A 26,273-nucleotide genomic window follows, 5' to 3' on the forward strand; every position below is an offset into this window, starting at 1 on the left:
GCCATCTTTGTTTTTGTTGTACCACACAGATGATTTGTTTTGGCTGAAAATGTTCTGGCCATAAACATATTTTCCTTTTCAAGACTTTTATGTGTTTTGAAATGGGGTATCCTCCTTTTCAGTGGGAGACAATTTTTTACTGAACTATGAATTGAATTATTTAAGAAAGTGATATTTTTTTCTATTTTTAAACAAAAGCAATTAAATTTTCAGTTTAATTACACTCCTGTTCTCATTGGTTAAGGATTTTAAATTTGAGTAACAAGAGAACACCAGAAAGTGATGCATTACAGGGATATAAAAATAAGGTGGAAAAATCACTGGAAGGAGAAGCACGTTACAATTTTACCAGAAGCTAGTAAAAGAAAACCATTGCTTCCAAAAGTGGTCACAGTTCAACAGTATTATTTCTGAAGTATGTGGTTATTATAATCTTGTGCGTACCCCTTTTTGGTAATTGTGATGAATGTGCCTGTGCATGCATAATTTTTATTTATAAAAAGAATATTGTTCTTAAATATAGGTTTCAATGAATCCTATTGTAATTATTTAACAAACTCCCTGAATTATGGACTGTAAAATTAGCACACTTCTTTTTTTTTCCTCTAAAAATGAAATTTCGCTCTAATTTTAAATTGCTTTCTTGCAGATTTCCGCTGATAATTTTCTTTTATGCTTTGGTCACTATTCTTTTAGATCTTTTTATATAACAGCAGCCTTTTCCTTGCTTCTTAATGTTTCCAAAATATACTCTTAACATGGATGGCGCAACAAGAAGTAGGGGTCACATGAACTCTGCATTTCCATGAGTGACATCACATACCCCCACTCCTTCCATCACTACGCAACGCTCGGTAAACACCCCTCCCCACTAGGCTGTGGTGTCAAGTAACAGGTGAGTCCTTGCAGCGACTATTGCTAGGCAATTCGTGTTCACGGCAATTATGCAACAGGGAAGGGAGATGCATTTTCTGCTGTCTGGCTGAGGGTTTATAAGAGAAACTGGAATGCATAAGGAGGGCAGTGGAAGTCTAGCAGTCACTGAGTGCAGTTGAAATGAAGCAGCCGCCGAAGCCAGTTAGTTTACGGCAAAAATGTAAGAGTGAAAAAATTGCAAGACAGTTCTTTAGAATATCCGAAGATGGGAGATGATGGAAGGCATCAAAACATGGCTCAGCTCATGGGCGGCAAATGACTTTGACAGAGGCATGCAAAAACAAAAAGTGCCTCAATTCTGGCGGTGACTGTGTTGACTATGACAGCTACAAAGCTCTAATGCACAGCGAGCATTACTGTATGTATATTCATCCACTGTATTCTTTCAATTCTAAGCTTACTGTCCAACTGAGTTACAGATGCTGAAGTTGTCAAAGAAGTTAATTGAATAAAGACTTGATACATTGTGAGTATATGAACGTTTGCTAAACACAGTATCCTACTGAGAAAGGAGTCATATGATGATAGAAGCAGCAATAAATTACAACAAAGGAACATGTTCATTGGCTCTTAAAGGCCTTGTTCAAAGGAGAGGAATAAGTGGGAAGGTTTGGTGTGCTTCAGAAATTAATAAAAATGTGTGTTGAAAATTTGAATTCTAGTAAGTATGTAAATACATAATGTTTCATGGGTTGCATTTATGTGGAATATAGTTATTGTAATCCTCTTTGAAATATGTTGGAGGAAATCAGGAAAAGTAATATTTTTCATTGCATTTGGGGAAAACAAAAAGAGATTACTGGAGTTGTAATGTTCATCATTTCACTATTTGTAATTTCTAAACTACTGGGCTGATCTTGTCAAAATTCAGTATGGTAGATGAATTTACAGGGAGGTTCTTACATTTGTTGACTGGTTCATTGATCTGCACTGCATGAAGACCAATGTACCACTGGCTGCGAGGCACATATAAATTTTGCTGAAGAATCAGTATACCTGTTGGCCAGTAACATTTGGAAGTAATGGAAGTTATTAACTTTGTGGACCGCTTGAAGGCATTATGTTTCACAGTCACAGTGCAGTTCAAGCGTGGGAATTTGTTTATGATTTGTCAGAAGTGGACAGCAGTTATCAGCTCCATTAGCTGTTTGTTCTCACTTACAATTATTGAACAGTGTGTTCTGTTGTGGTGCAGTATACTTTAGAGCAACATGTATTTCTGTATGATACCTACACGAAATACAGATCTGATAGAAAGTGTCAGCAAAAATTTTGACATAAAAGAAGCTGTTTCCAGTGCCTTAAGATGTCACAGCAATGTTCCCAAATGATCCATGTAGGAACGAATTCATGAGCACACATTGTAATGTTTTTTCTTTTAATATATTTTGATCATTCGCACAGATTTATCTACTGCTCTTGATCATCTGCCTGGCTCTGAAATCCCATCCCTGATTGTAAGAGCAGGTTTCTTCTTGAGAAGTGAATGTGTCTCAGCTGGTCAATAAATTCTTGAATTTTATGATACCAGATTCATTAATATGTTCTTTTGTCCCTGTCCCCAACCAGATGGACACAGTCTGTAGACTCCTGCCCTGATCCTTTAGGTTCTATTTAATGCCTAGATGTTGAAGTGCTATATTCCCTTTTAGGTTTTCTGAATAAAATGTTGAATGTATTTCTAATATCTCTCAAGTCTGCTACACCCTCCTATCCCAAAGTTCCTTCCTACTTGATGTGATCACTCTGTGGTGATGCTCCTCATTATGAATTTCCTCCAGCCTTCTGTTACTTCCTCCAGATCCAGTTCTTTTCCTAAGCACCAACTTTTGATATTCCTCTAATTTATATGTTATATTGTTTAATTACAGCTGAATACTGTTTGTAAAACAACACAATATTTTGAAGTTAGTGTTCAAAATTATGAGGCAAGCAGATAATCAAAACTGATTTACAAATAACCAAAACCAACAGTGAACAAGAAACTCCAAGATGTCTGCTTTATGGTGGATATCTAAGCTGGCGGGAGTGATTATTGCCTCACATTATGGATGCATAGAAGCTAATGTCTTAAGATATGATCCAAAATGGGAAAGTTTGGACTCTAGGCCTTTGCCCCAGTGGTATGACAATTCAAAGTTTGGGATCTTCATACACTGGGGAGTTTTTTCTGTGCCAAGCTTCGGTTCTGAGTGGTTCTGGAGCAGCTGGGAAGGTAATATTGGAAGTTAAATAAAAAGCCTTCTTAGAGTTAAGTTAGCAAACTATATGAATTCACACACGTTGAAAATCCTCATACTGATCCTATAGGTTCCACAAAATTTTGATTTCTCTACAAAGTCAAATTAAATAATTACCAATAAAGAAACGGTTTCAAAATTTCTTAGCTGAGCCTACCATCAAACAATATAAATGTTATTTTGCCACTCTTGCCTTTTATGGCAGTTATTACTGTATTTACATTACATCATTAACAAATGTCATATTTTCTCAAATGTTAAGGTAAAGAAAGGCAAATGTGTCCCTGTTAAGCATAATGCCATGAAGATGTATGTAACAGTGGAGGTATAGCTCACCATTCTTGATCTCGGCATTAGATGGAGGTGAGTGGTCAGCCTAATGCTCTGGCTGCTTTAACCCTTGGGGAAAAACCCTCACACCCATTGAATAGCAAGCTCAGTGGTCCTCAGAGTTGGTCTGGGCACTGCAAAACTCCGTGATTTTAGTCCACCAGCGAACCATACCAACTGAGGGTCTGGGCACTGTATTGTAGAGAAAATGTTCTTGCCCTTGTCAGGAATCATATCCTAGCTTTCCAGCTCATAGCCTGTCACTGTTCTAAATGAGCTATCCTGTTCCCTATCTCAAATGTTAACAGGTCGAAAATATTAAAAATATGTAACTTTGAATATACTGTTACATCACAGACAATTTATAATTATCAGTAAAACAGCACTTCCATCATGTTACCAGCCTATTCAACGTAAGCTTCAGTCCACTAGTTAAATCATGACCATCAATGCAATGAAAAAAATAAACTATTACAATCCAACTTAAATTTTTTGTGACATTTCCTTGACAATAAATGTAAATGTTAAACTGTTACATTTGTTGTATATTTTTTGTATCATACAAAATTCTTCAAAGATGTGTTGAGTTCATACTGTAGAACCAGGCTTTGTAGCATATGCTAAATTCATAGGAAACTCTACAATCTTCAAGACTGCAGAAATATTTAAGAGCCCGGGAACAAGGTACATAGTAATAAACTTGGCACAGATCCCTACATTTTAACAGATTCAGCATACATAGTTTTAGAAACACTCTTTATTCTTGGACTTCAAGACAGAAAGTATATTTGTTACAATTACTTCTTTCCTTATATTTACCTAAGGAGCCGGGATAGCGCGGTCAGTATAGTGACTGGCTACAGGTTGGACGACAAGAGTTGGAGTTTCAGTCCTGGTAGGGTCAAGAATTATCTCTTCTCTATATCGTCCAGACCGGACCTGGGGTCCACCTGAACCTCCTATCCAATGGGTACCAGGGGTAAAACGGCCGGGGCGTGAAGCTGACCACTCACCTTCATCCAGTGCCCAGGTCAAGAAAACGTGGGTTTATACACCCAGTCCCCCTTACATCTTCATGATATAGAGTGTGGGAACATCCCACATACTAATACGTGGTTTTGCCGGTCTAACAGACAGCACTCGCTCCTAGTCAATATCAAGTTGCCGCACGTTGCTGTCCCCACTCGTATTTATACAGCACTCGATGTCCAGCCCACCTGTAAATCATCATGTGCGCTAGTCAATCAGTGCTCACAATCGCAGCTGCAAGTTTGAGCTCCGCCCAGCAAGCATGGTATAAAAGCGGAGCCCAAAGTTCGCAATCATCAGTAATGACAGACCCGACCTCTCGTCAGAGAGGGCACCCAAAATTGACAGGACAAAAGAAGAAAACATCTGGTCATGAGCCCCAGTTGGGGCTCGACACCTAGACAGACAGACAGATTGACTGACTGTCAGTTGCAAGATGACTTTGACTTTTTTGCAATCATCAGTGATCACATTCAGTTCAGAGTGATCAGTCATCAGAGTCATCAGCTGCCGCAGCTCTCCAGCAACCTCATTCTGCAACCAGGCAGTTAACGTAGTTGCGGCAACTCTCCAGCAACCACACTCTGTGACTAGGCAGCTAACGTAGTTGCCGAAACTCTCCAGCAACCGCGCCATAGGCAGCCGTTCCTACAGGTGCAGGCAGCACCACATTTCCGGCCAGACAAACCAGCTGAACAGCCATAAAGACTTGGTCTACTACATAGGAGCAAATTCTACCAGCGCCCCCATGGTGGAACAAACTGCCCTTTTTTAGGGCCAGCCAACTTTTGACATTCCACATAGCTTCGCAGCTATTCTGTACATTCAATTTATACAATTTAATATGTACAATTGTTACAGATTTATGTGGTTGTCTTTTAGAACATTGACAACCTCACAAGAGCTTAATTAGTTAAGCACAGGGACTTTATTTTTTTGCCTTATATTTACTTATATATAAATGTATATTCACTGTCTATTCATTTGACTATCAACCTCATACTAAGTCTGAAGAGTACTGAAAATGAAAACTATAAATACTATACTAGGTCCCATTTATCAAGACTTCCTTTTCTGTGTACCTGATTGGCTATTTTAAAAGTACAACATGCACTTAGTCTAAGCACTAAGCAAACCTATCACAATTACTATACAACTTTTGAAGAGCTTATAGGGAAAAATAAACTAATAGGAGAAAAAGCACTCTGACCTTTTTGGTATTAATTAATTCAAATTGCAATGCCATATAGTCACTACTAAATTTACCTGTTTCTGATTTTTCTCCTTTGTTTTATCTTTCTTTGTCACTGTATCTATATCTCTTTCTCCAGCTTCCTTTCTATGAATTAAATTTCTCACAAATATATGTCAATTTTAACAGACTGAAAGAAAAAATTAACTTCAGGAAGGTTACATTGGATGTTTAAGCAGCAGGAAATGTGGATCTGAATTCCACCTGAATGGTAATTCGTTTCCAGTCTACTGAAATAAACACTGTAATGTTAATGTCCAACTTGGAAGGTTACAAATTAAGGATTTCACAAAGGAATGCAACTATGTCATTACTTCTATATCTACTTTATAAATGGACATATAAGCCATATGTGAAAATATTGGCAGACTTTCATTCATGTTCTATAATTTCCTGAAACTGTGACAATACAGAGCTCAATACACATAGACTAAATAAAAAAAAGTGTTTTTTTAGAAGAATTTAAATTCCAGTTTTAGCAGTGTCAGATTATTGGACAATAAGAAAAACTTTAGTCTATGGAGTGAAAGCTATTCTTAAAATCCATGACATGACCTAACGATTAAGGTCAGTAAAATTATGATGCTGATATGGCAACATAGCACTTTGACCTTTGTCATATGCACCAAAAGAGCAAAATATCTGATCTGGATTCCACTAAATAGTGAAATACAATTAAGAATGAGATCAGCTTGGTTGTGGCTGTTAGTTATTGAGCTCCTAGTGGTGGCAGTACCTTCAGTTCCCACTGGGAATGAAATACTTACAGTCACCAGTTTCCAAAATATAGAAGCTAATATTACACAATATACTCCTACGTGGGATAGCCTTGATTCCAGACTGCTACCTCAGTGGTATGATGAAGCTAAAATTGGAATTTTCATCCACTGGGGTGTTTTTTCTGTACCAAGTTTTGGTTCTGAATGGTTCTGGAATGAGTGGAAAGGTACTAGTATTATATTTATTGTTATAGTCGTTATTGTTGTTGGTTAGATAGTTATGTCCTCTGACCCATACAAGAATTTTACTGTATAAGTGTGTGAATCCAGAAATATCTGCCTTATCTTCTTTAAGTTGACTGATCGGTCTGGGTTAATTAGTGGTGGTAATAAACTATAACAACATACATATTTATATACACAGAGCTTCTAAATGCCTTAAAATTCCACAAATAGATAAAGAACAGTTTCTATAGTTAGGAAACAGGCATCAGCTTCTTTAATCAGTGATGCAAAATTTCTATTTTCATTGAAAATCTTAATTAAAAAAGCAATAATCATAGCATATCTTAAATGAACATGTATATTGCATACATACATAGTGCCCACTTATGAGAAAATGTGTGAAGTGTACTTTACAATTTACTTTCCACTTCAGATACAGCTCTGTAATGAGCAACATTATTTTCCATTTTAGATAAGAAGTTATCACAATATGTGGACTTTATGAAGAAGAATTATCCTCCAGGTTTCACTTACCAAGACTTTGCAAGTGACTTCACGGCAGAGTTCTACAACCCTGATGATTGGGCAGAAATATTTCAGAGCTCTGGGGCAAGGTATGGTATTTTATCATCTAATTGCAAGCAATAGTAAAGTATGCTGTAATATGACATGGCAAACCAGTATAATTTTTGAAAAAATACAACACCTATTCCAACCTTCTTCTGGGAGGTGGAAGGTAGGTGTCAGTAAAGTTGCCAATATATTGCTTTATGATCGATAAATGACATTTATAATCTGTACATTTAATTATAATGGAAATGCACGAAAACAGGAATATGAGAATGGTGACACAGTATAAAGAAGTAAAGAAATTTCATCACAAGAACAATTCCTACATGTGCTGACAATAGTCATATATTGGTGGTATAATAGAAAACAGGGTTGTCACTAAACATCACTTTTGAGAAAAAGAAACATCAGGCATTATGTAGTCATGTATTTCAACTTAGTATTTCATTATGTCAATGAAATGTTAATGTAGTTTTTATCTCATTTTTTAATAAGGAGAATTTTGTGATGCACTTATCTCATTATGACCAATCACTTACTTATTCCTTTTCCTATAACACCATAGGTATGTCCCATGATACCACTTAAGCATTAGAAAATTAATGAAATTGCTGTGTGCTTTATATGCAAAAATAAAGTCTAAATAAACTACTTTGATTTTTATTATTATGGTAAATACTGGAGAAAATTATTTTTAACCAAAGTTGGATTTAAGCTTCATTCTGAGATCCATATTTATATTTGTGCTTAATAATATGATGTTCTGATATGTGAATCCTACATATTACAACATACATTTTACTTTGTAGATGTATATATTTCATGTTAATTATCAGAATATTATATTTGAGCTGGTTTGTTTTTATGAATTGTATCTGTATTGCATGGTAGTATAAAGGAAATTTGTTTAAATATTTATGTTACTTTTTGATACATATATATGCCATGTATTAAGTCAATATTTTGACTAAAAAGGATGAATAAAATTGAATCAAATTCAAGCACCCTAGGTTTGTTTTGTATGAACGATCAGTAAAAATTATAAATTTAAGTTTCTAATGTGTAGACGGGTTATTCAGTAACCCATCTTCTAAGGAAAAAATTATCTTGGACTTCTAGCTGTTCATTATATAGTAGTATTATATGTGACAGGCAGCATGCTTTAGACATTATGCAAGGTACAAGTATCCTTGGTGCAATAGTTACTAAATGCGTCAAAGAGGACTTTACAAAACCATACAGCAGAAAATATTTTGAAATAAGAATGGAAACACGTCTTAGGGAACACAATGTCGAAATATGTTCTTCATAAATATTCCTCCCTTTCTCATCTAGCACTGAACAGGTCATATCTGTGTTACAGGTATATTGTGTTAACCAGTAAACATCATGAAGGCTACACTCTGTGGCCATCCAAGACAGCCTTCAGTTGGAATGCTGTGGATGTAGGTCCACACAGGGACTTATTGGGTGAGGGTATCAAGTTTACATTGCTTGACATTAACTTCATGCTCTGAAGGTCAAATCATATACAGCACTATAACTGAAGTGGGCCACAGAGACATTTCATCCCATTTGTTTTGTGATTGTGTTTATTTCAAAATGGCACTTATGACAAGACTACACCAAACAACATAACTAAATATGTGGTAAAAGGTCTTCCTTGAAAAATCAGTAGTTTACTGTTTTAAAAAATTTCTGTTTGCATACAACCTAAAGGCTCAGTACCTTCACATATTACTTCTTTAAGACCAACTTCAATATTACTCTTCATCTATACCGGTCACTCCTAAATGATCTGTTTCCTTGCGATTTTTAAACCACAATGTATGTATTTCTGATTGCCATTATACATGCTGCATATCCCCAATCATTTCATCCTTGATTGGATTACCCCATTATTATTATTATTATCATTATATTGTCACATTATTTAGCGACTGTAGATGAGTTTTGGTTTGATGATGGGATTTCATTCTTTAATACACCACACATAACCCCCCCCACTAGTGTCCACAGTCACGTCTTCATTAGCCGTTGCTTGTTAACGGCTTTCAATGGCAGACGTTCCCNCCCCTTTCTCTGGGTTGCCAAATTATCCCCGGCCCCAGCTACCAGCTACCAGCTTCTCAGAGCAACAGCTCACAATGACTGAACCACAGCTGTTCTCTGACTAGCTCAGTCACTCACCAACCATTATTATTATTATTATTATTATTGGAGGGGGTGGGTTTCCCCATGCACTATGACCAGTTGTTGATCCATTGTGCGCCCCCCTTTAATTTCTACTGTCGCCATCCCCTTCCAGTACTGGTGCTCGCTATCGGCCCCATTCTGCCCTTGAGGTCGGCCCTCTCTGGCAGTGGTCCCCGATACTTCCCCATCTATCGGAGGAATTGGAAACTACTTGGGTGGGAAACTTTGCCTAATTTTGCTCAGAAGTCTTCTAGAGACATGAGGATCTTTTACGTGCCATAAAGCTATGACATGGGACCCACGGCTTAAAGTCCCTCCTGGAGGACTTGTTCCCTGAATTTTTCTGCCCTTAAAAATTCCACGAGCTCCGCCGGGTTTGAACCCGCTTACCTTGAGTCACGAGGTGGGAACGTTACCCCTAGACTACGGAGGCCGCTTCACCAACCAACTAACTCTACTGACTGATTCTCACTCAAAGTCAAAGTCAAAGTCACATTGCGACTGATGACAAGTCAGTCAGTAAGTCTTGGTGTCAAGCCCCTTCCTGGGGCTTATGACCAGATATTTGTTACTGTTTGATAGTTATGGTCTTGTTCCTCTGGTATATGCTGCTAGTTCTTGCCAGCGCAGTCTTTCTCAGGTCCGAGTCCTTGGGACATGCGACCATATTTTACTGTCTCAGATTTGAAATGTCCCTTTATGTTGCCTCCTATGACTCGCAGGGTCACGGTGGAAGTATTCAACCCCACCTCCACATGGGTGTGACTCTCACTAACTGTCTGGTTTATAACACTTTGGCATAGACCACACAGAAAACACCACTCCGTTATTGCTGTGCAATTGGTACCATGGAAATGTGCTAGTTTGTGAAGTTGTTGCTCAGTAACAGCTGTTGTATAGCTGGTTCTTCCAGTCGTTGCCTAGCAACAGGTCTACATGCCATAATATGAAGGGTACAAATTTTTTAAGCTCCTCATTATGCAGTTTTCTTCATTCCTCTTTCACTTCTATCCTCAGTGCCTTCATCACCCTCAGCTTAGCAAATATTTCATTGGACTCTTTTCTTAACTTCGCATGTGTGTACATAGAAAAGCTTTTTTTTTTTTAAATCAACATTGGGTCCTTATCAATGAATACTGCCACATGTATGAGGGTACGTGTGATGAAATTAATGAGTTCCAGTTCAGATGAGTAGATTTATTGGCACTTCGGTTAAAAGTTCTTTTAACACACTTATTACAGTGCTATCACTGATTTAAACTTTATAATTCTCTGGTACACACACACACACTAGTCATCTTCCGGTAACAGATCTCAACACAGAAACTGTCACTTCAGATCACTGTGAAGTCTTCTTGTCAGTTTGTCTTCAATCACTCTGGTACCTTGGAACTCAAATAAAAACTCTTTTCAGCTGCAAGCAGACTTGTTATACGGCCACGGCATGGAAAACACATAAAATACAGTTCTACTGTTGCATAGTGAACCCCACACAGAAAACAAGTCATGTGAGTGCTAACTACCATTGGAATGTGACATCATGGTACCTGTGTGGAAGTGTGTTTACCAAGTGGTTGCCTAGAAGTAGGTTACATAACCCAGCTGTACCATTGTTGGTGCATGTACTACATATAAACGGCTGTTTCTGTGGCTCAATCGTTCTTGCATGGAGCAAATACATCACAATATTTATCAAGATTCTGCACACGAGAATCATAACTTTCTCAGAAGTAATTATGACTCCCCTAATCAACTAGACACAACCCCCAGTGGGGCACACCTCACACTATGGAACAAACCAAGGGACAAACCAAGATCCACATCCACGAAATCAACAGGTGAAATTATGATTCTGTATATTTAGGCTTACATGTTTTTCGGTAGTCACTGGAAGACAAAGGATGGTAGGAAGCATTAGGAAACTTAAATTCTTAATTTTATCCTGAAAATCATGTTGATTGACTATTACTATATCCAGTAACCTATCTCCTATCTTTTCACCATTTGCTGAAAGAAATACAATTTTTCTTTCAAAAATTGGTCAGACGAACCACTGGGTTTTACAAAGGATTCCCAATAATCCCCAGCACATATTATTTTAATGGCAGGTTTTTCTATTAAAATTATAAATCCAAAACTGCTTCTGTACTTGATTCCTTAAGCTGGAGTTTTGTTCATGGCCAAGTAAAGTAAAATTTTTAAGAGCTCTCTTATTGTAGCAGATCGTTTTCTCAACAAAAGTGTGAACTTGAGAAGGCTGACAGCCAGTGAGTTGGGCTTTGATTCTTGTGGCCTAGAATTCTCTTTTCCACACTGTCCAGATTAGTTCTGGGGCCTTGCCAGCCTCCTATCCTATGGATAGTTGGGGCTCTTCCTGCAGGGGTAAAGCAGCCAGGGTGTGACACACACCACTCACCTCCACCTAGTGCCAAGAGGCTAATAATTCACTACCCACACACCTTCATGGTGGTATGCTTTACAGATGAGATTCTACCTTTTCAGATTATAAATGAGAAGATAGCTTTTTCATGAAACTTCAGAGTCAATAAATAACATGTGCTTACCACTCTTTAGAATCTGTTCAATACAAAAAGTAAACTATCACTGTTTTAGTAGAACTGGTATGTATGCTATATGTTGCAGGAGAACTGTCCAACTCTATTCGAAAAAAGACGGACCTCAAGTTTGGACTGTATCACTCTTTGTATGAGTGGTTCAACCCACTGTATCTGCACGATAAGAACAACAATTTCACTACACAACTATTTGTGAAACAGAAAACCATTCCTGAGTTGTACGAATTGGTATGTCTTATTAAATGTTTCAAAATGTTTAACCTTTAATGTCTGAAGTGCCCCGATTGGGTCAGTGATGAGTATGGTCACTGTGGCCAAAGTACCCAAATTTGGCCAGTCGGGCATTTAAACTCCACTAGTGGAAGCGCATGCACACGCCACTAGTAGAAGCGCATGCACAGTCCTAAATATTTATTTCTAAATCTGGTAACTACCAGACAGGCTTGAGTAAAACCTTAATAGAGGAATTAAAATGATACCTAAGTGAACAACAACAAAAAAGAGTATTCATATGAGTTATGCTGAAACTCATCCATGAGCCAGTACTTTTATGGCAGATTCTGCAGATTAATGTGTTAAAAATATACAGTAAAATTCGATGTACATACCTTTTTTGTTGTTATCTACTTGATGCATATTAATGCGTATCGGGCGTATATCGCGACAAATAACTTCACGCCATATTTTATATAGCAAATTTTATTTCACATTCGCACTTACAATCACCCAAATTACAGATTTACGATTACTGCTATCTGCAGTATCACAAATAGTACATTCCAAATGCCAGACTACAACTGGCTGGTTGCTGGCTAACTCGGAACTAACTCGGAGGTAGCTCACGGACTCACTCGGAGGTAGCTCCAGGACTGACTGTGAATAGCCTTCGCTGCTCCTTATGTAGCCTCGGTCCGGACCATTGTCGTCTGGTGCCGTGTTGCTAGCCACGCTGTCCAGAGTTGTTGACTGCTGCCTAGCAACCGCGATATCCCTCGGTGATGTCACCGCTGTTGACTCGCTTTGCATAGCTTCAAGGTTGCAGGGACTCGGCTAATGTCGGCTCCACTCGGCTCACTTCGGCTACGCTCGTGACGTCACCGCGGGGAGAGTTGCGGGGTGATTACTCGCCTATTACGTGAGTGCTACGTTACCGCTACGTGCAGCTGGGGAGGTAGGGGTCAACATGTCACAATATATAGGCTGAAATGAAACTATGGTATTCGATTTCGCTATGAACGCGCAGAAAACAGATATCAAAAGTCTGGCATTTAAAGGTTAAATTATAATTAACTTTTATACTTATTTACTGATAGGTATTTTAATGTTCTCTGTCTACTTCTTTGTCTTATAGTTAAGTTTGATACTTAGTATCATTACATCAGTTAATCCTAGGACAATACTTTTTGCAGTATTTAGAGCAAGCATAAATGGACCCAAAGAAACATGTGCTATGACAGTGTTCTGCTATAATGAATATAAACTTATCCTACTCAAAGGATGAAAGTTATGAACAAATTCCTACAAGCCTCATCATCTGCACAGCAGTTGCTCATAAACTGTTGTCCATATCATGTCCTTCTGTAAATATCACATTTACAGGAAGCATACAACTGAGAATTTGAACATTTGTAACAAATTTGGTTTTAAACAGGCAGATTGCTCATACTGAGCATATCACTGTGAAGAAAGTTCCATTATGGTGGCTGAAAAATGATTAAATTAAAGGAATTAAAGGAATCAACCTTGTGAATGGTTGGTATTTTGAGATCCTTCTTTCTGTGTACATCATTGCCTGTGTGGAACCTCACATTTCTTTTAACTGGAACCAATATTTTTATTAGTAATTTTTATATATGTGGAGGCAATGACAACAGCAATTAACTATAATGAGTTTTTATTGGCTTACTACATGCTGAACTCAATAGCTACAGACCAAATACAGAGTCAGAACAAATTCAGAAGCGCAAAAACACAAAATCATGGGGATACAAACAAAAAACAAACAATAAAAAAGTTAAATCAATTAATGTTACCTAAATTTAAACATAAGTTTTAATATTACTAGTAATAATAATTCAATTCATTTTAGAATGCTTGCCAGCAACACTGGTCTACTGCAGGAAAACACTAAAATACATAACAAAAACAAGGAAATACAGAGATAAAATGAAAAAGAGATAATAACTGAATCAGAATTATATATAGGAAATGTAGCCTCCAGAGAAACCATACTCCTATTAAAAACATTAAGAAACTGAAATGTTCCATCAGCAGTACTGATACACCTGACTGAAAGACTGGAATTTACATTATTGCCCATACTAAAAATGGAAAGTCCCTAACTAATTTAGTGGGTACACAAAAACTAACAGTATCCATCAGAGTGTGACATGTCAAACCATTGTTGGGCAACAGGATGTGGAATAAGTTACCATGAGGACAGATTCTTGATAAATGGTCAGTTGCCAAGTTACACAACATTAAGGAAAGCAGTGTTTCTCCATAACGCACTGAGCTGGGCCAAGCTGAGCCAAAGCGCACTGGTTGATATGCAGCAGTAAAGAACTCTCGGCAGCGTTGCCAAGCAACGCCTCTGTAAACACGTCATGCCACAGTGAATCAAGCTGCGTTTTCCGCCTGTCTGATTAAGGGTTTATAAGAGAAAGTGGAAAAACTTAGGGCCAGTATTAGTTAGTATTCGCCAGTATTTGGCAGAACAGAAGTCAGTCAGTCAGTTGAAGCAACTGCGGGCAGAAGAACTGAATGCATGATTAGTTCCACCTGTCTGATTAAGGGTTTATAAGAGAAAGTGGAAAAACTTAGGGCCAGTATTAGTTAGTATTCGCCAGTATTTGGCAGAACAGAAGTCAGTCAGTCAGTTGTTGTGTAAACCTGCAACAGAAGAACTGAATGCATGATTAGAAGATTTTATGTGTGATAATCAGTGATAGTGGTGATAACTGAGAAAGCACTGAGTATTGGGAGTGTGTAATTCAGTGACAGTGGTGTAGCTTCCATGTTATACTGTAAATAAATGAAAACTACTGAAGATAGCATGAAGAGATTAGTGTGTAGGGTTTGTAAATTGTGTAAACCTGCAACAGGGTTATAATTAATTGTAGTTACAACTTGTAGGTTGTTAATAAAACCAATTAACAATCTGAATAGCGTCCACAGTAGCTCAAACACGTTACAATATATGTGTGGTGGAGCCTTGAAGTGTGGCAGAAAATAACAACAAGAGCTACAATAATTTTTGCACTACAACTTGCATAGAGAGGAATTTTCTATTCTCATTAGTTGTTTAAACTTTTCTAATTCTCTTTTTTATACACTTAATATTCATTACTCTGATGTATTATGTTAATGCACATCAAAGAAGAGCATACATGCAAAAAAAAAATGAGGGTCAGATGAAATTTCTGTTTGGAGAAAATAAATGGTTTAGGTTTCTTTGGGGGCTTGGATATATAAATGCTGTCTCTAACATAAATGAAATTTCATTTTGAAAGGTTACTTAATAAGCCTGTGGACTGTGCAGGCTGGTCCCGCACCTTAGCCACAACACTAAGTAACCTAAGGTTTTTCATGATTTTCCTCAATCCCTCCATGCAATGCCATGCCAGGACCTTTATTAGACCGTGACTGCTTCCTTCCAAATTCTTTCCAATCTATTATTCATAAGTCATCCTACCATTCAGTGCTGATCATGAAATGTATGATTTGGATTTCTCACAGTGGTGGTTTCGAAGAATTCTATCTTCAGGGATAAAATGTTGTAGGCTCTGTTGAAACTCAACTAACATTTCAGAGAAATGTATTACCTCCATCTTCAAGGTTGAAGAGTAAGCTAAGCAAGAGATAAGCATGAAGCAGGCAGCAAGCAACAGCTTTTGTTGGCTGCCTGCTTCATGCTGATTTCTTGTGCAGGTGGAAAACTACTATCCAGAAGTGATATGGTCAGATGGTGAATGGGAAGCAACAGACGAATACTGGACATCAAAGGAATTCATTGCCTGGTTGTATAATGAGAGCCCAGTTAAGGACACAGTTGTAGTAAATGATCGCTGGGGAAAAGGAGATGTTGGCAAGCATGGTGACTACTACACCTATTCTGATCGATACAACCCAGGTAAGCAAGTTCTGATTCCACATACAATATTTTTTGACTATTCATCATGTTCTTCATTGCAGTTAACCAAAAATATTATTCCTTTACCTTCAGAAGAGTCAAATTATATTTTCAGGAGTGCTTCAGCCACATAAATGGGAGAACTGTATGACAATTGACAAACAATCTTGGGGCTTTCGCAGAAATGCCAGGCTATCAGACTACCTTACAATGGAAGAACTAGTGCAGACACTGGCTCAGACCGTCAGCTGTGGAGGTATGCACAAGCATTTCCTAATCACCACAAAGAAGCCTACATTTCTAAAAATCATATGTGCAGGTATAAAGAAACACAAGTTCAAATAACATACAACTACAGCCAATAATTTAGTGGACTGTGGTTTTGTCGCACCATATTACAAGATACTCATATACACTTACACATATCCACATCCTCCCTCAAAATACTCATCATTGGCCACTATGCAAATCTGCCAATATTTGCATAGCACTATGATCAGGTCACCACAAATGCTCATGCGATCATCACGTTGGTCTTGCATCAGGACGTGTTGAACACTGTGTTGGCTAACACGAGACATGTTCAGGTCATCAGACATAATTCTGTGGCAAGTACCATGGCTAATCCTTGCTGCTCCTGTGATTTCTTCTACTGTTTGGAAGCGGCTGGCATGCGCCAACATGGCAACTTCTTGGATCTTGAGTTCAGTTCTGACCATTGTTGGCCGACATGTATGCTCATCATCTTCCAAACTCTCTCTCCCCTGTGCAAAACGTTTGTGCCACTTAAAACAGCATGGTGGCACAAGGCTTCTTCACTGTACGCTTGCTTGATCATCTGAAATGATTTGCTAGTGGATTTGCCTAAATTTTCACAGAACTTGACATTTGCCTGTTGCTCAAACTGAAACATTCTCTATTTCCACCATTCAGACAACTGCCCTTCACAATAGCGATTTTCTTTCTGAATACACCACATGCATGCAACTGCTTCTTGCTGGGACGAGAGAAGAACGGACACGGCACCATTTCATGTCTCCACATATCCACTGTAGGGCAAAACAGCACCACTATGAGGCCAATCCACGAAATTATTGACTTTACTATGTATATGAACCATCATCACAAACAGATACAGCAAAATCTCCATTAACGATTCTTTGGAGAGCAGGGAATTTGAAAACTAAGCTGAGAAAAATCTTATATGGTGGAAATTTAACCCTGAGAATTTTGACTTTGAAGCATTGAAACTGGATGTTAAAATGCATAGACACCTTAAATTTTGGAATATTAAATTGGATTCCACTGTACCTAGAATTTGATGATCTTATGAGTAACAGATAATGGTCTAAACCGTTCCGTTAACTGTACAAATAGTTAATCTGTAAATAAAGTAGTATATCTACATCCTATTCTCACACATCAGGGAATCTACTGATGAATATTGGCCCCACTAAGGATGGGATCATTGCCCCAATTTATGAAGAACGACTCAGAGGGATGGGTGCCTGGCTTAAGATCAATGGAGAGGCCATCTATTCTACCAAACCATGGACTTACCAAAATGACACTTTTGCTTCTGGAGTGTGGTGAGTCTATTCTTAAAATTCCTATCTAATTTACTGAAATAACAGCAATTATTATATTCATTTTTGCAGGACACCATTGATAATGAATGTACAAAATTGCATCATGGTATTATCATTTCAGATTCAAGAGAGAAGTTCAAGAAAAGTTGGAAGGGAAATTTTACATGCTTGAGTCTATTTACAAACAAATTCGTGATTTGCATGACAACAAAATAGGTAGCAACTTTATGGACACCTGTACAAAATAACCATTCATGACATTCTGCATGGGGATCATGCACTAATTCCATCACTTAAATTATCAGACTCAGTTTTAATTCCCTCAGTGTAACAGGCATCTGAACTATTTCTCTTGCTGGGGTAAAGGCAAGCACTTCATTTTCTGGGGGTGGTCATAATAAAAGTTATGCATCTATAATGTTGAATGTGGTAGAAAGTGAACAAGGTTCTCATGGTAATGAAGATTCATCTGAAACATTGGTACCTACCTAGCACATTATATGATGTCATAACAAAAAAGATTGCAATGTGAATGACAGAGAGTGCATTAGTGTTATCCATATAAAAGTACTGTCTGCAATCCTATTATCTATCATACCAGCTGAAGTGACTCTGTAATCACACAAATTTATTCACTTAAAGCTTTAAAGCCCAGTAGCTCTGTATGAGCAACTTGCTTTAACTTGCCAAGTTTTGCATTCTGCCCCCAGAGCACATCTGTGTATTCATATAATTTTCACAATAAACAGAGACTGTTTTCCTAGTAGCATTAACTGGTTGATATATGTAGGGCAGTCAAGAAGTTCCAGGAATTCCTCTGCAGACGGAGAACGAGCGATAAGATAGTGCACATACTGTTGTGGTGGGGAGCTCAGCATGTCTGCTCACAGGCGCAAGAGGTCTGGACAGGTTTCAGTGTGCAGTGTCGTTACTGTTCCATTTGAATTAGATGTGAGTGTTGGTCATTCGGCGCAATGTTGCAGTTTGAACAGCACGCGAACATCAAGTTCATATGCAAATTGGGAAAATCTGCTTCAGAGACGCAATTGGCCCTGCAGCAAGTTTATGGTGATACTGCACTAAAGAAATCCGCAGTTTATGACTGGTTTCCCGGTTTAAGAATGGGCAGGAGATGTTAGAGGATGACCAGGGCAGCAGGAGACCTTCGACATCCAGAACCGAAGAAATGATTGGAAAAGTGCGACAACTGATTCGATGTGATCAAAGAATGACCATCACGGTATTGGAGCAAGAAGTTGGTATCTCTCACGGATCCATTCATGCCATTTTAACCGATGATTTGAAGATGAGACACGTCAGTACGAAGTTTGTTCTGAGGCAGCTGACCATGGATCAGATGGAATGTCACACGATGGTCGCTGGCGATCTGTTTGACAAAAGTACGCAGGACCCAATGTTTCTCAAAAAGATCGTCACTGGCGTTCGCCTGCCTACAACCCAGAGATGAAGATGTAGTCATTGGAGTGGCACACAGCATTGTCTGCCCGGCCAAAAAAATCACACATCAGATCCAAAGACAAAGTGATGCTCATTGCATTCTTTGACATCGACGGTTTGGTGCACCATGAGTTTGTTCCGCCTGGACAGACTGTTACTGGCCATTTCTATGTGCAAGTTTTGCAGAGGTTGTGCGATGCGGTTAGAAGGAAGCGGCACGACAAGTGGCAGGGACAGTGGTTTCTGCATCACAATAACGCACCGAGCCACACATCACTTGTTGTGCAGTAATTCCTCGCCAAGAAAAACATTCCTGTCATCACTCAACCACTGTACTCTCTGGATCTCGCTCCGAGTTGACTTTTGGCTGGTCCCTACTCTGAAAATGGGCCTCAAGGGGACACGTTTCGCAACCATGGAGGACATCAAATCGAATGCGACAGCTGAGCTCCGGAAGATTCCAAAATGAGCCTTCCACCGCTGCTTCAAACAATGGCAGGATCGATGGAGCAAGTGTGTGTGTGCACAAGGGTCCTACTTTGAAGGTGATTACGTAAGCGTTGCCGTATGTCCTACCATTAGAGTGCTATACCACCATTCCAGGAACTTTTTGACTCCCCTCGTATGTAATGTGTTTCCTGTGAGATACAAAGCGATTTTTATATATTATTTAGTAGAAATTCAGTCTTTAAAGGCATAAACTGGACTGGTCATACATACATAAGAAAAATTATTCCTGCCTCACAAAATACAGAACCAAACGTTTATGGAGGTTTTGTGGAATTAGGAAGATATCATACCTTATTTATAATTTCTTCTTCCATGTAATATCTATTTTGTTGTGTGATAAATGGAAAGACTGCTCAGAAAGAAAAGAGAATGGCTAAATTGCTTCTTCCAAACATTTAAATAGAAACTTGTCAGATTACAGTATTATTCTCTTTACTTTCTTAAATGAACAGGATGACCTAGACTTGTATCTGCATGGTGCTCAGTTTGAATTTCAGTTCAGACAGCAGCCATCTTGACTGAGATTTCTCACAGCTTCCCTCAGTCCCTCCAGGGAAATGACATGGTAATACTTTAATTAGGCAATGACCACTCCCTTCAAAATCCTTTCAAATTCAACATTCATCAGTCATTCAACCATCCAATGCTATACAGTCTGCACTACAAAATCTGCAACAACAAAATTCTCTTTTAGTACTAAAGTACCTCTATGTTTGTTGCATGGAGAACAACAATCTAAGAGAACTACTAACTGCACATCATAATATATGACTTTCATAAAATAATACTACTTCAGTCTTAGTCAAGGTGTTTATGGCTATTTGGGCTTTGTCCATCATCCTACCACATCATTTCAGAAATTGGTTATCTGTGCTTTCAGGTGAGAGGATATGAAGAGACTGGCATTCTCAGTAATCTATTCTCATACCTCTTACAATGACAGTATTCAGAAACCCAAGTCTAACAACTCTACTCACAATGAAATTCATCCTGCTGTGGAAGATAAATGGAAATTAATTAAGCAAAATGAATCCACCAATTATGAACTTCCAGAAAATTTCCATTTCAGCACCACCTCACTGCAACATGTAACAAGGCCATATGTTGACAGGTATACAAAGCGTGGCAGTGATGTTGTTACTACTACTGTGTATGCAATTACACTGAACTGGCCCAAGAATGGCATCCTCAAACTGGCAGCTCCACGGTTGGTACAGAATTCCACTGTCACACTTCTGGGACATGGTCAAGATTTACAGGTACAGATCTGAACAGAATCAGATTAGAAATTCTTGCACATGGAACTATAATATAACTAATAACTCCATGGTACTGGATATTCATGAATAGAAGTTCAGTTGGTTAACTGTGCCTTTACAGAATTCAGTTCTCAACACATCCATTTCCTTGTCTAAGACCCATTTTATTATTATTATCCCACCAACCCAAGGTCTCCCAGATGTATCTTTTATTGACATACTCTAAAGAAACTTCTACCATTTGCCCTTTCTTCTATGAATGCTATGTATCTCCCTTACCTCACCGTAAATTATAAAACTATTCATCATGCAATCATCTCCAGTAGTTTCGTTACTTCACGTTAGATACAAATATCTTTTTCTTGCTCGCTTAGTGGGGGGTGGAGTCCAACTGGGTCCACTTGGCATGGCAGCCACTGATTGGCCTATTGTAGCCTGCCCAAGGTGGTGATGATGATGATGATGGTGAATTTGGTGGAATGAAGATTGGCAGGGGAAACTGAAGTACTCGGAGAAAACCTGCCCCAGTGCCACTTTGTCCATCACAAATCCCACTTGACCAGACCCAGGATTGAACCTGGGCTGCCGCGGTGGGAAGCCAGCGACTAACCGCTTGAGCTATGGTGCAGCCAAGTGGAGGATTTCTCACCAAAAATTGTTTATGCATTTCTTGTCTTAATCTGAATCACATACCCAATTCACTGTAACCTCCTACATTTCATTACCCCAACAATATAAGTATTATATGATTTGTATAAGCCAAAAGATTCCCTTTATGTAATGTTCTAAACTTTGTGAACATTTTGTCATTATACTAATGAATCTGATGCTGAATGTTTGGCTGCATGAAAAATGTTACCTACAAGTGGCTCAGAAGCCTGTAGTGATATCTTCACAGTAACTAATCATGTCCTCTATTCAGTATTAGCTTCCATGTAAATAAATTCTGAGCACCTGATAAAACATTCTAAACACAGAAGCAAAAATTTTCATGTTCAATAATTATTGAACATGAAAATTATTATTTATTTATTATAAAATTTATTATAATAAATGCTGTATAGAGGACTACTTAGTACAGTCAGGCCTGCAATGATTTATGTAATTACTAATCAACTGTCGCATGTACTCGTAGTTCAAGTTAAATTCAAATTCTTTACAGTGGTTATCCAGAGATGGTATCCAGATATGGCTCCCCAACAAAGCCAAAATTACAAGTGAATGGGCTTGGGTGATCAAGATGACCAAAGTGACAAACTGAGGCTTTGAGTATCAGAAAGCCACAAATAACAGACATCAAGTTCAGACCAAATTCAATAATATGATCTTATTAACTCTATTATACTTGCAGTGTTTGCAGATGTATGTACCTATTTTACATAACTGTGTAGTATGATCATCTAAATGTATGGTTCTGCCAGTGAACTAAACTGTTGGACTGCTGCAGGCAATGGTTGCAGTGTCACATGTAATAGGCCAAGGTGTTTTTTCTATTGCAGTAATCATGTGGGTTATGAACATCTGAAAATGGTAGCACTTTATGTTTTAAGGAAACAGTGACAGGATATCATTTATACATTCCACAATAGGAACAGCCTAGAAAGGAGAATATATATTTTTCAGAAGAGGCAGGAATGACAACACCAACATCTAACAAGGCACCTTCCAACTTCCTATTGCGTGGAGTTTTAGTTCCACAGACACAGCATTGCTGCAACGTAAGTCACATATGTGCCTTCAATTTTTGTACATATTTTAGCCACCACACAGTAACATTCATATCATCCTCGTTGCCACTCCCGTCCTCGTCCACCGCCACCGCCACCGCCACCGCCACCGCCACCGCCACCATTGTCGTAGCTCCTGATGGTGTTTTTAACATTTTACTTCTACATTAAATATGTCAGATATAATCTCCAACTTTCGCACTGCTGCTCTGTTTAAATTGTCAACATATAAGCAAAATTTCATACATAACATGTGGATACATTTATATTTCACGTGCTTAGCTCCATAAGGTCATTACCAAACCAAAACGTTTCACACAGCTGTCATGTTGATATTTTCCATTCAACAAAAAACTGCTGAATTTTTTTCTAAGATATACCATTTCAGGATTCTAAATTAAGTAATGCTAGTGTTGCTATCACCTACTATTTCACATGTCCATCACCTCGTTATTAATGCTTCTAGGATTTTAAGAAATGAAACAGTGTGACCTCCAGTATTGTTAACGTTCACATCAAATGGTTCAAAAGTTGAAAGAGGGACACACAAACAACACGGAGATCTCATATGACCAAGAAAGGACAAAAAGCTGAAACATATCACTACATAAACATCTTCTTCTGAATCCATTTTGTTCTTCATATTATTTATTTTCTAAACACTTAATATCAGATACACATTCCACCAGTCCCTGTTACTCATTTGTGGAATGAAGACTAAACATGCATATCACAAGGATATAATACGCGGCTATGTTGGACATTGACTGGTTCCAGGAGTAGTTGTTGTAGTGAGTGCATGAGCCATGAGAATAAGCAGGGACCACAGTAATGGACCTAGGCATACTGAAATGCTATTATAGCATTGACTGCATCTGACACTGCAGCCACTGTTTTACCACATGCCTTAAACAAGTGATTCTAAAACAAATTACATGGCAAACCGGGAAAATATCTAAATTCTCTACATGGCTAAAATTGTATAAGTACACGCGCACACGCACACACACACGTTAAATGTTTAAATAAACATTATGTTTATGCTACTAATACACACTATGTGTAGACAGCCTGCATGGCATAGCATTTGTAGTAAACAGTCACCTTCTCCCAACAGTTTTAAGAATAATAATAAAAAAAACTTTGGTAGCAAGTTTAGCAAGACACTAAAAGTTTGATGCAGATGGATGCCAGTCTGCAAAGCAAAATCTGAGAAACAGTGCCTTAAACAAATAAATATCCTGCAGTGACTTTCACGTATCTTTCGGAAGGCATTATGCTCAAAACAGTTATTAGATGGCTCAAAAACTACACAAGATTATTTCCAGCCACCTACTGTGGTAAATATTCTAACTCTATCAGATATTTCATGTAACATGTAATCATCATTATGTAAGTGTTACTGTCTTGTCTACTGATATTCAGAATTTTGTGTAACATTTCTTGACAAAGAGAACTGTTAATAAAAATCAGTAAGTATAGCATCATTAGCAATCAAGACAAGTTTATTTTCTGTAATTATAACTACACAAATTTGTCAATACAATCCCTGTTCTCAGTGCTTCACTTGATGAGGGTGGGAGATGACACGTCTGAGATTTATCATACATTTTTTACTAATGCAACTATTATCAGTTCAATCTGCCCACATGCCCTGTTTGTAAGAACATTACATTCTATATGAGGGAAAGTAATAAGAAATTTATTTTCACAATGATGGCTGCACTGATCATCTAGTATTCAGTTTATTTTTCAGTGTTCTCAATTTATCTCCAAGTTTAAAAAATTAGTTTTGTTTTGCTTTCTTAGATATAGCAAAAAAAAAAAGGACTTACGATGAAATGGATGGTATTGTATTTTGCGGGATAGTGCAGTTGGTAAAATTACTGGCTACAAGATGGATGGCCAAAGGGTTGGAGCTAGAGTTCTGGTAGAGGCAGGACATTTCTCCTCTCCACATTGTCCAGACCAGTTTTGCATCTCACCCAGCCTCCTAGCCAATGAGCACCACAGGCTCCTTCCCAGGGTATGAAGCTGACCACTCACCTCCAACTAGTGCTGGTGTCAAAATATGTGAAAACCATTTCCAAAAGTAGGGCTCTGTGACATTGGATTACCTCAAAACTCTGTGATGACTCACATTTGTGAGAAAGTGACTATTAAAGAAGAAAAGATTAAAGATGATCAATCAAATCTACAGAATGCAAACAAAATCAAAGTCCATATTTACAGAACTATCTTAACAAGAAAGCTTATCCTCTTACCTGAGAAACATGTGGTACTTATCCTGTGATAACAGTGAAGAAGAGATTATAGTGAAGGATTTTTTAGTGTTGCATCCTGCTTGTGTAAGAATTACAAGTGGTGTCACAGTACGACCATCAGTCTTCACTTACAGTTGAGTCTGGTGACAGAAGAGATGTAAGTTAAGCCTCCAAGACAGGAATTCCAAAACATTCAGTTGTACATAAATACTGCATATATACTTTACCATAAAATCAACCAAAAGAGTACTTACCATTTTCATATGGTTTCAAATATCCCCTGTAAATTTTGGCAAGAGCTGTAAAACACCAACAAAATCTATTCCATGCACTCATGAACAAAAATTATGGATATCTACCTGGGAGAGTCTGGTGACCTACAAACCCTGTGCAAGAGAAAAATAATGTCAAGAACTTTCACAATGAAGAACCTTATTTCTAAGTAATACAGAAATGTGCAAGCTGAGATAAATAATTTTGTTGAAGGATTTTGTTTTAAATTGTCTCAAAATTGATTCTAATGGGTTCTGATGATGGTGTATAATACTTAGAATTACTAGGTTTTCGGACTTTGTTCATAGTCTGGTATTCTAAAACTAGAAAACACAACATTTCAGAAAATGGATCTGTTTCCAGTTTCCAAAAGTCTGAAAAACTAGCAATTCTGTGTCTCAAAATTACAATAATTTTTATTTGTATATTTCACTATAAGACAAACATGCCTATGGTCTCTACACCTGGCATGACAGTTTGGCATAAAGGCTATACAAGATTCTGTTAAGTCTTACTGATGTCTATGCATAAGCATTCCAAACATTGGGCTGCCACACCAGGTATGGGATGGTTGAAGCTCTTCATTGGTGCTTTTAGATAACTTTCTAAGGAGACAGGAAGGAGCACAGACTGTTAACCGATCATTGTAAAATGAGGCATCACCTACATATTGTCACATGTTGCATGTATAATGCGACAAATAAATTCACGCCGTGCTGGATATAGCAAATTTTATTTCACATTCGCTCTTACAATCACACAATTTACAGATCCACAATTACTGCCATTGGCAGTATCAAAAATACTGTACTGCAATTAACTGGTGACTGACTCATCACTAGAGATCTGGAGAACTGTAACTAACTCGTAACTGACTGTGAATAGCATTCGCCGCTCCTTATGTAGCCTTGTTCCGGACAACGCAGAAAACAGCCACGTAATAGGCACCACTGTTGTCTGGCGCTGTGTTGCTAGCAACCGCTGTTTG

At 38.1% G+C, this 26,273-nt stretch overlaps 1 protein-coding gene across 2 annotated transcripts; it reads left to right on the forward strand.

Annotated features, from left to right (window-relative positions):
* Nucleotides 1-1,481: 1,481 nt before the first annotated feature.
* LOC111863498 (alpha-L-fucosidase) lies at nucleotides 1,482-24,575 on the forward strand. 2 transcript variants are annotated; one of them, XM_023849849.2, is made up of 10 exons: nucleotides 1,482-1,597; nucleotides 2,808-3,151; nucleotides 7,204-7,345; nucleotides 8,665-8,771; nucleotides 12,141-12,301; nucleotides 16,004-16,205; nucleotides 16,321-16,461; nucleotides 17,632-17,794; nucleotides 20,874-21,021; nucleotides 22,184-24,575. In XM_023849849.2, the coding sequence occupies exons 2-10, from the start codon at nucleotides 2,929-2,931 to the stop codon at nucleotides 22,280-22,282; spliced, it is 1,386 nt and encodes a 461-aa protein (XP_023705617.1). In that variant the 5' UTR covers nucleotides 1,482-1,597; nucleotides 2,808-2,928; the 3' UTR covers nucleotides 22,283-24,575. The 2 variants fall into 2 exon arrangements, with proteins under 2 accessions (XP_023705617.1, XP_023705616.1); XM_023849848.2 differs by lacking the exons at nucleotides 1,482-1,597; nucleotides 2,808-3,151 and adding an exon at nucleotides 6,394-6,733.
* The last annotated feature ends 1,698 nt before the right edge of the window (nucleotides 24,576-26,273 follow it).

This window comes from Cryptotermes secundus, unplaced genomic scaffold (genome assembly GCF_002891405.2).
Source record: "Cryptotermes secundus unplaced genomic scaffold, Csec_1.0 scaffold63, whole genome shotgun sequence".
Classification (NCBI taxonomy): Eukaryota; Metazoa; Arthropoda; class Insecta; order Blattodea; family Kalotermitidae; genus Cryptotermes; species Cryptotermes secundus.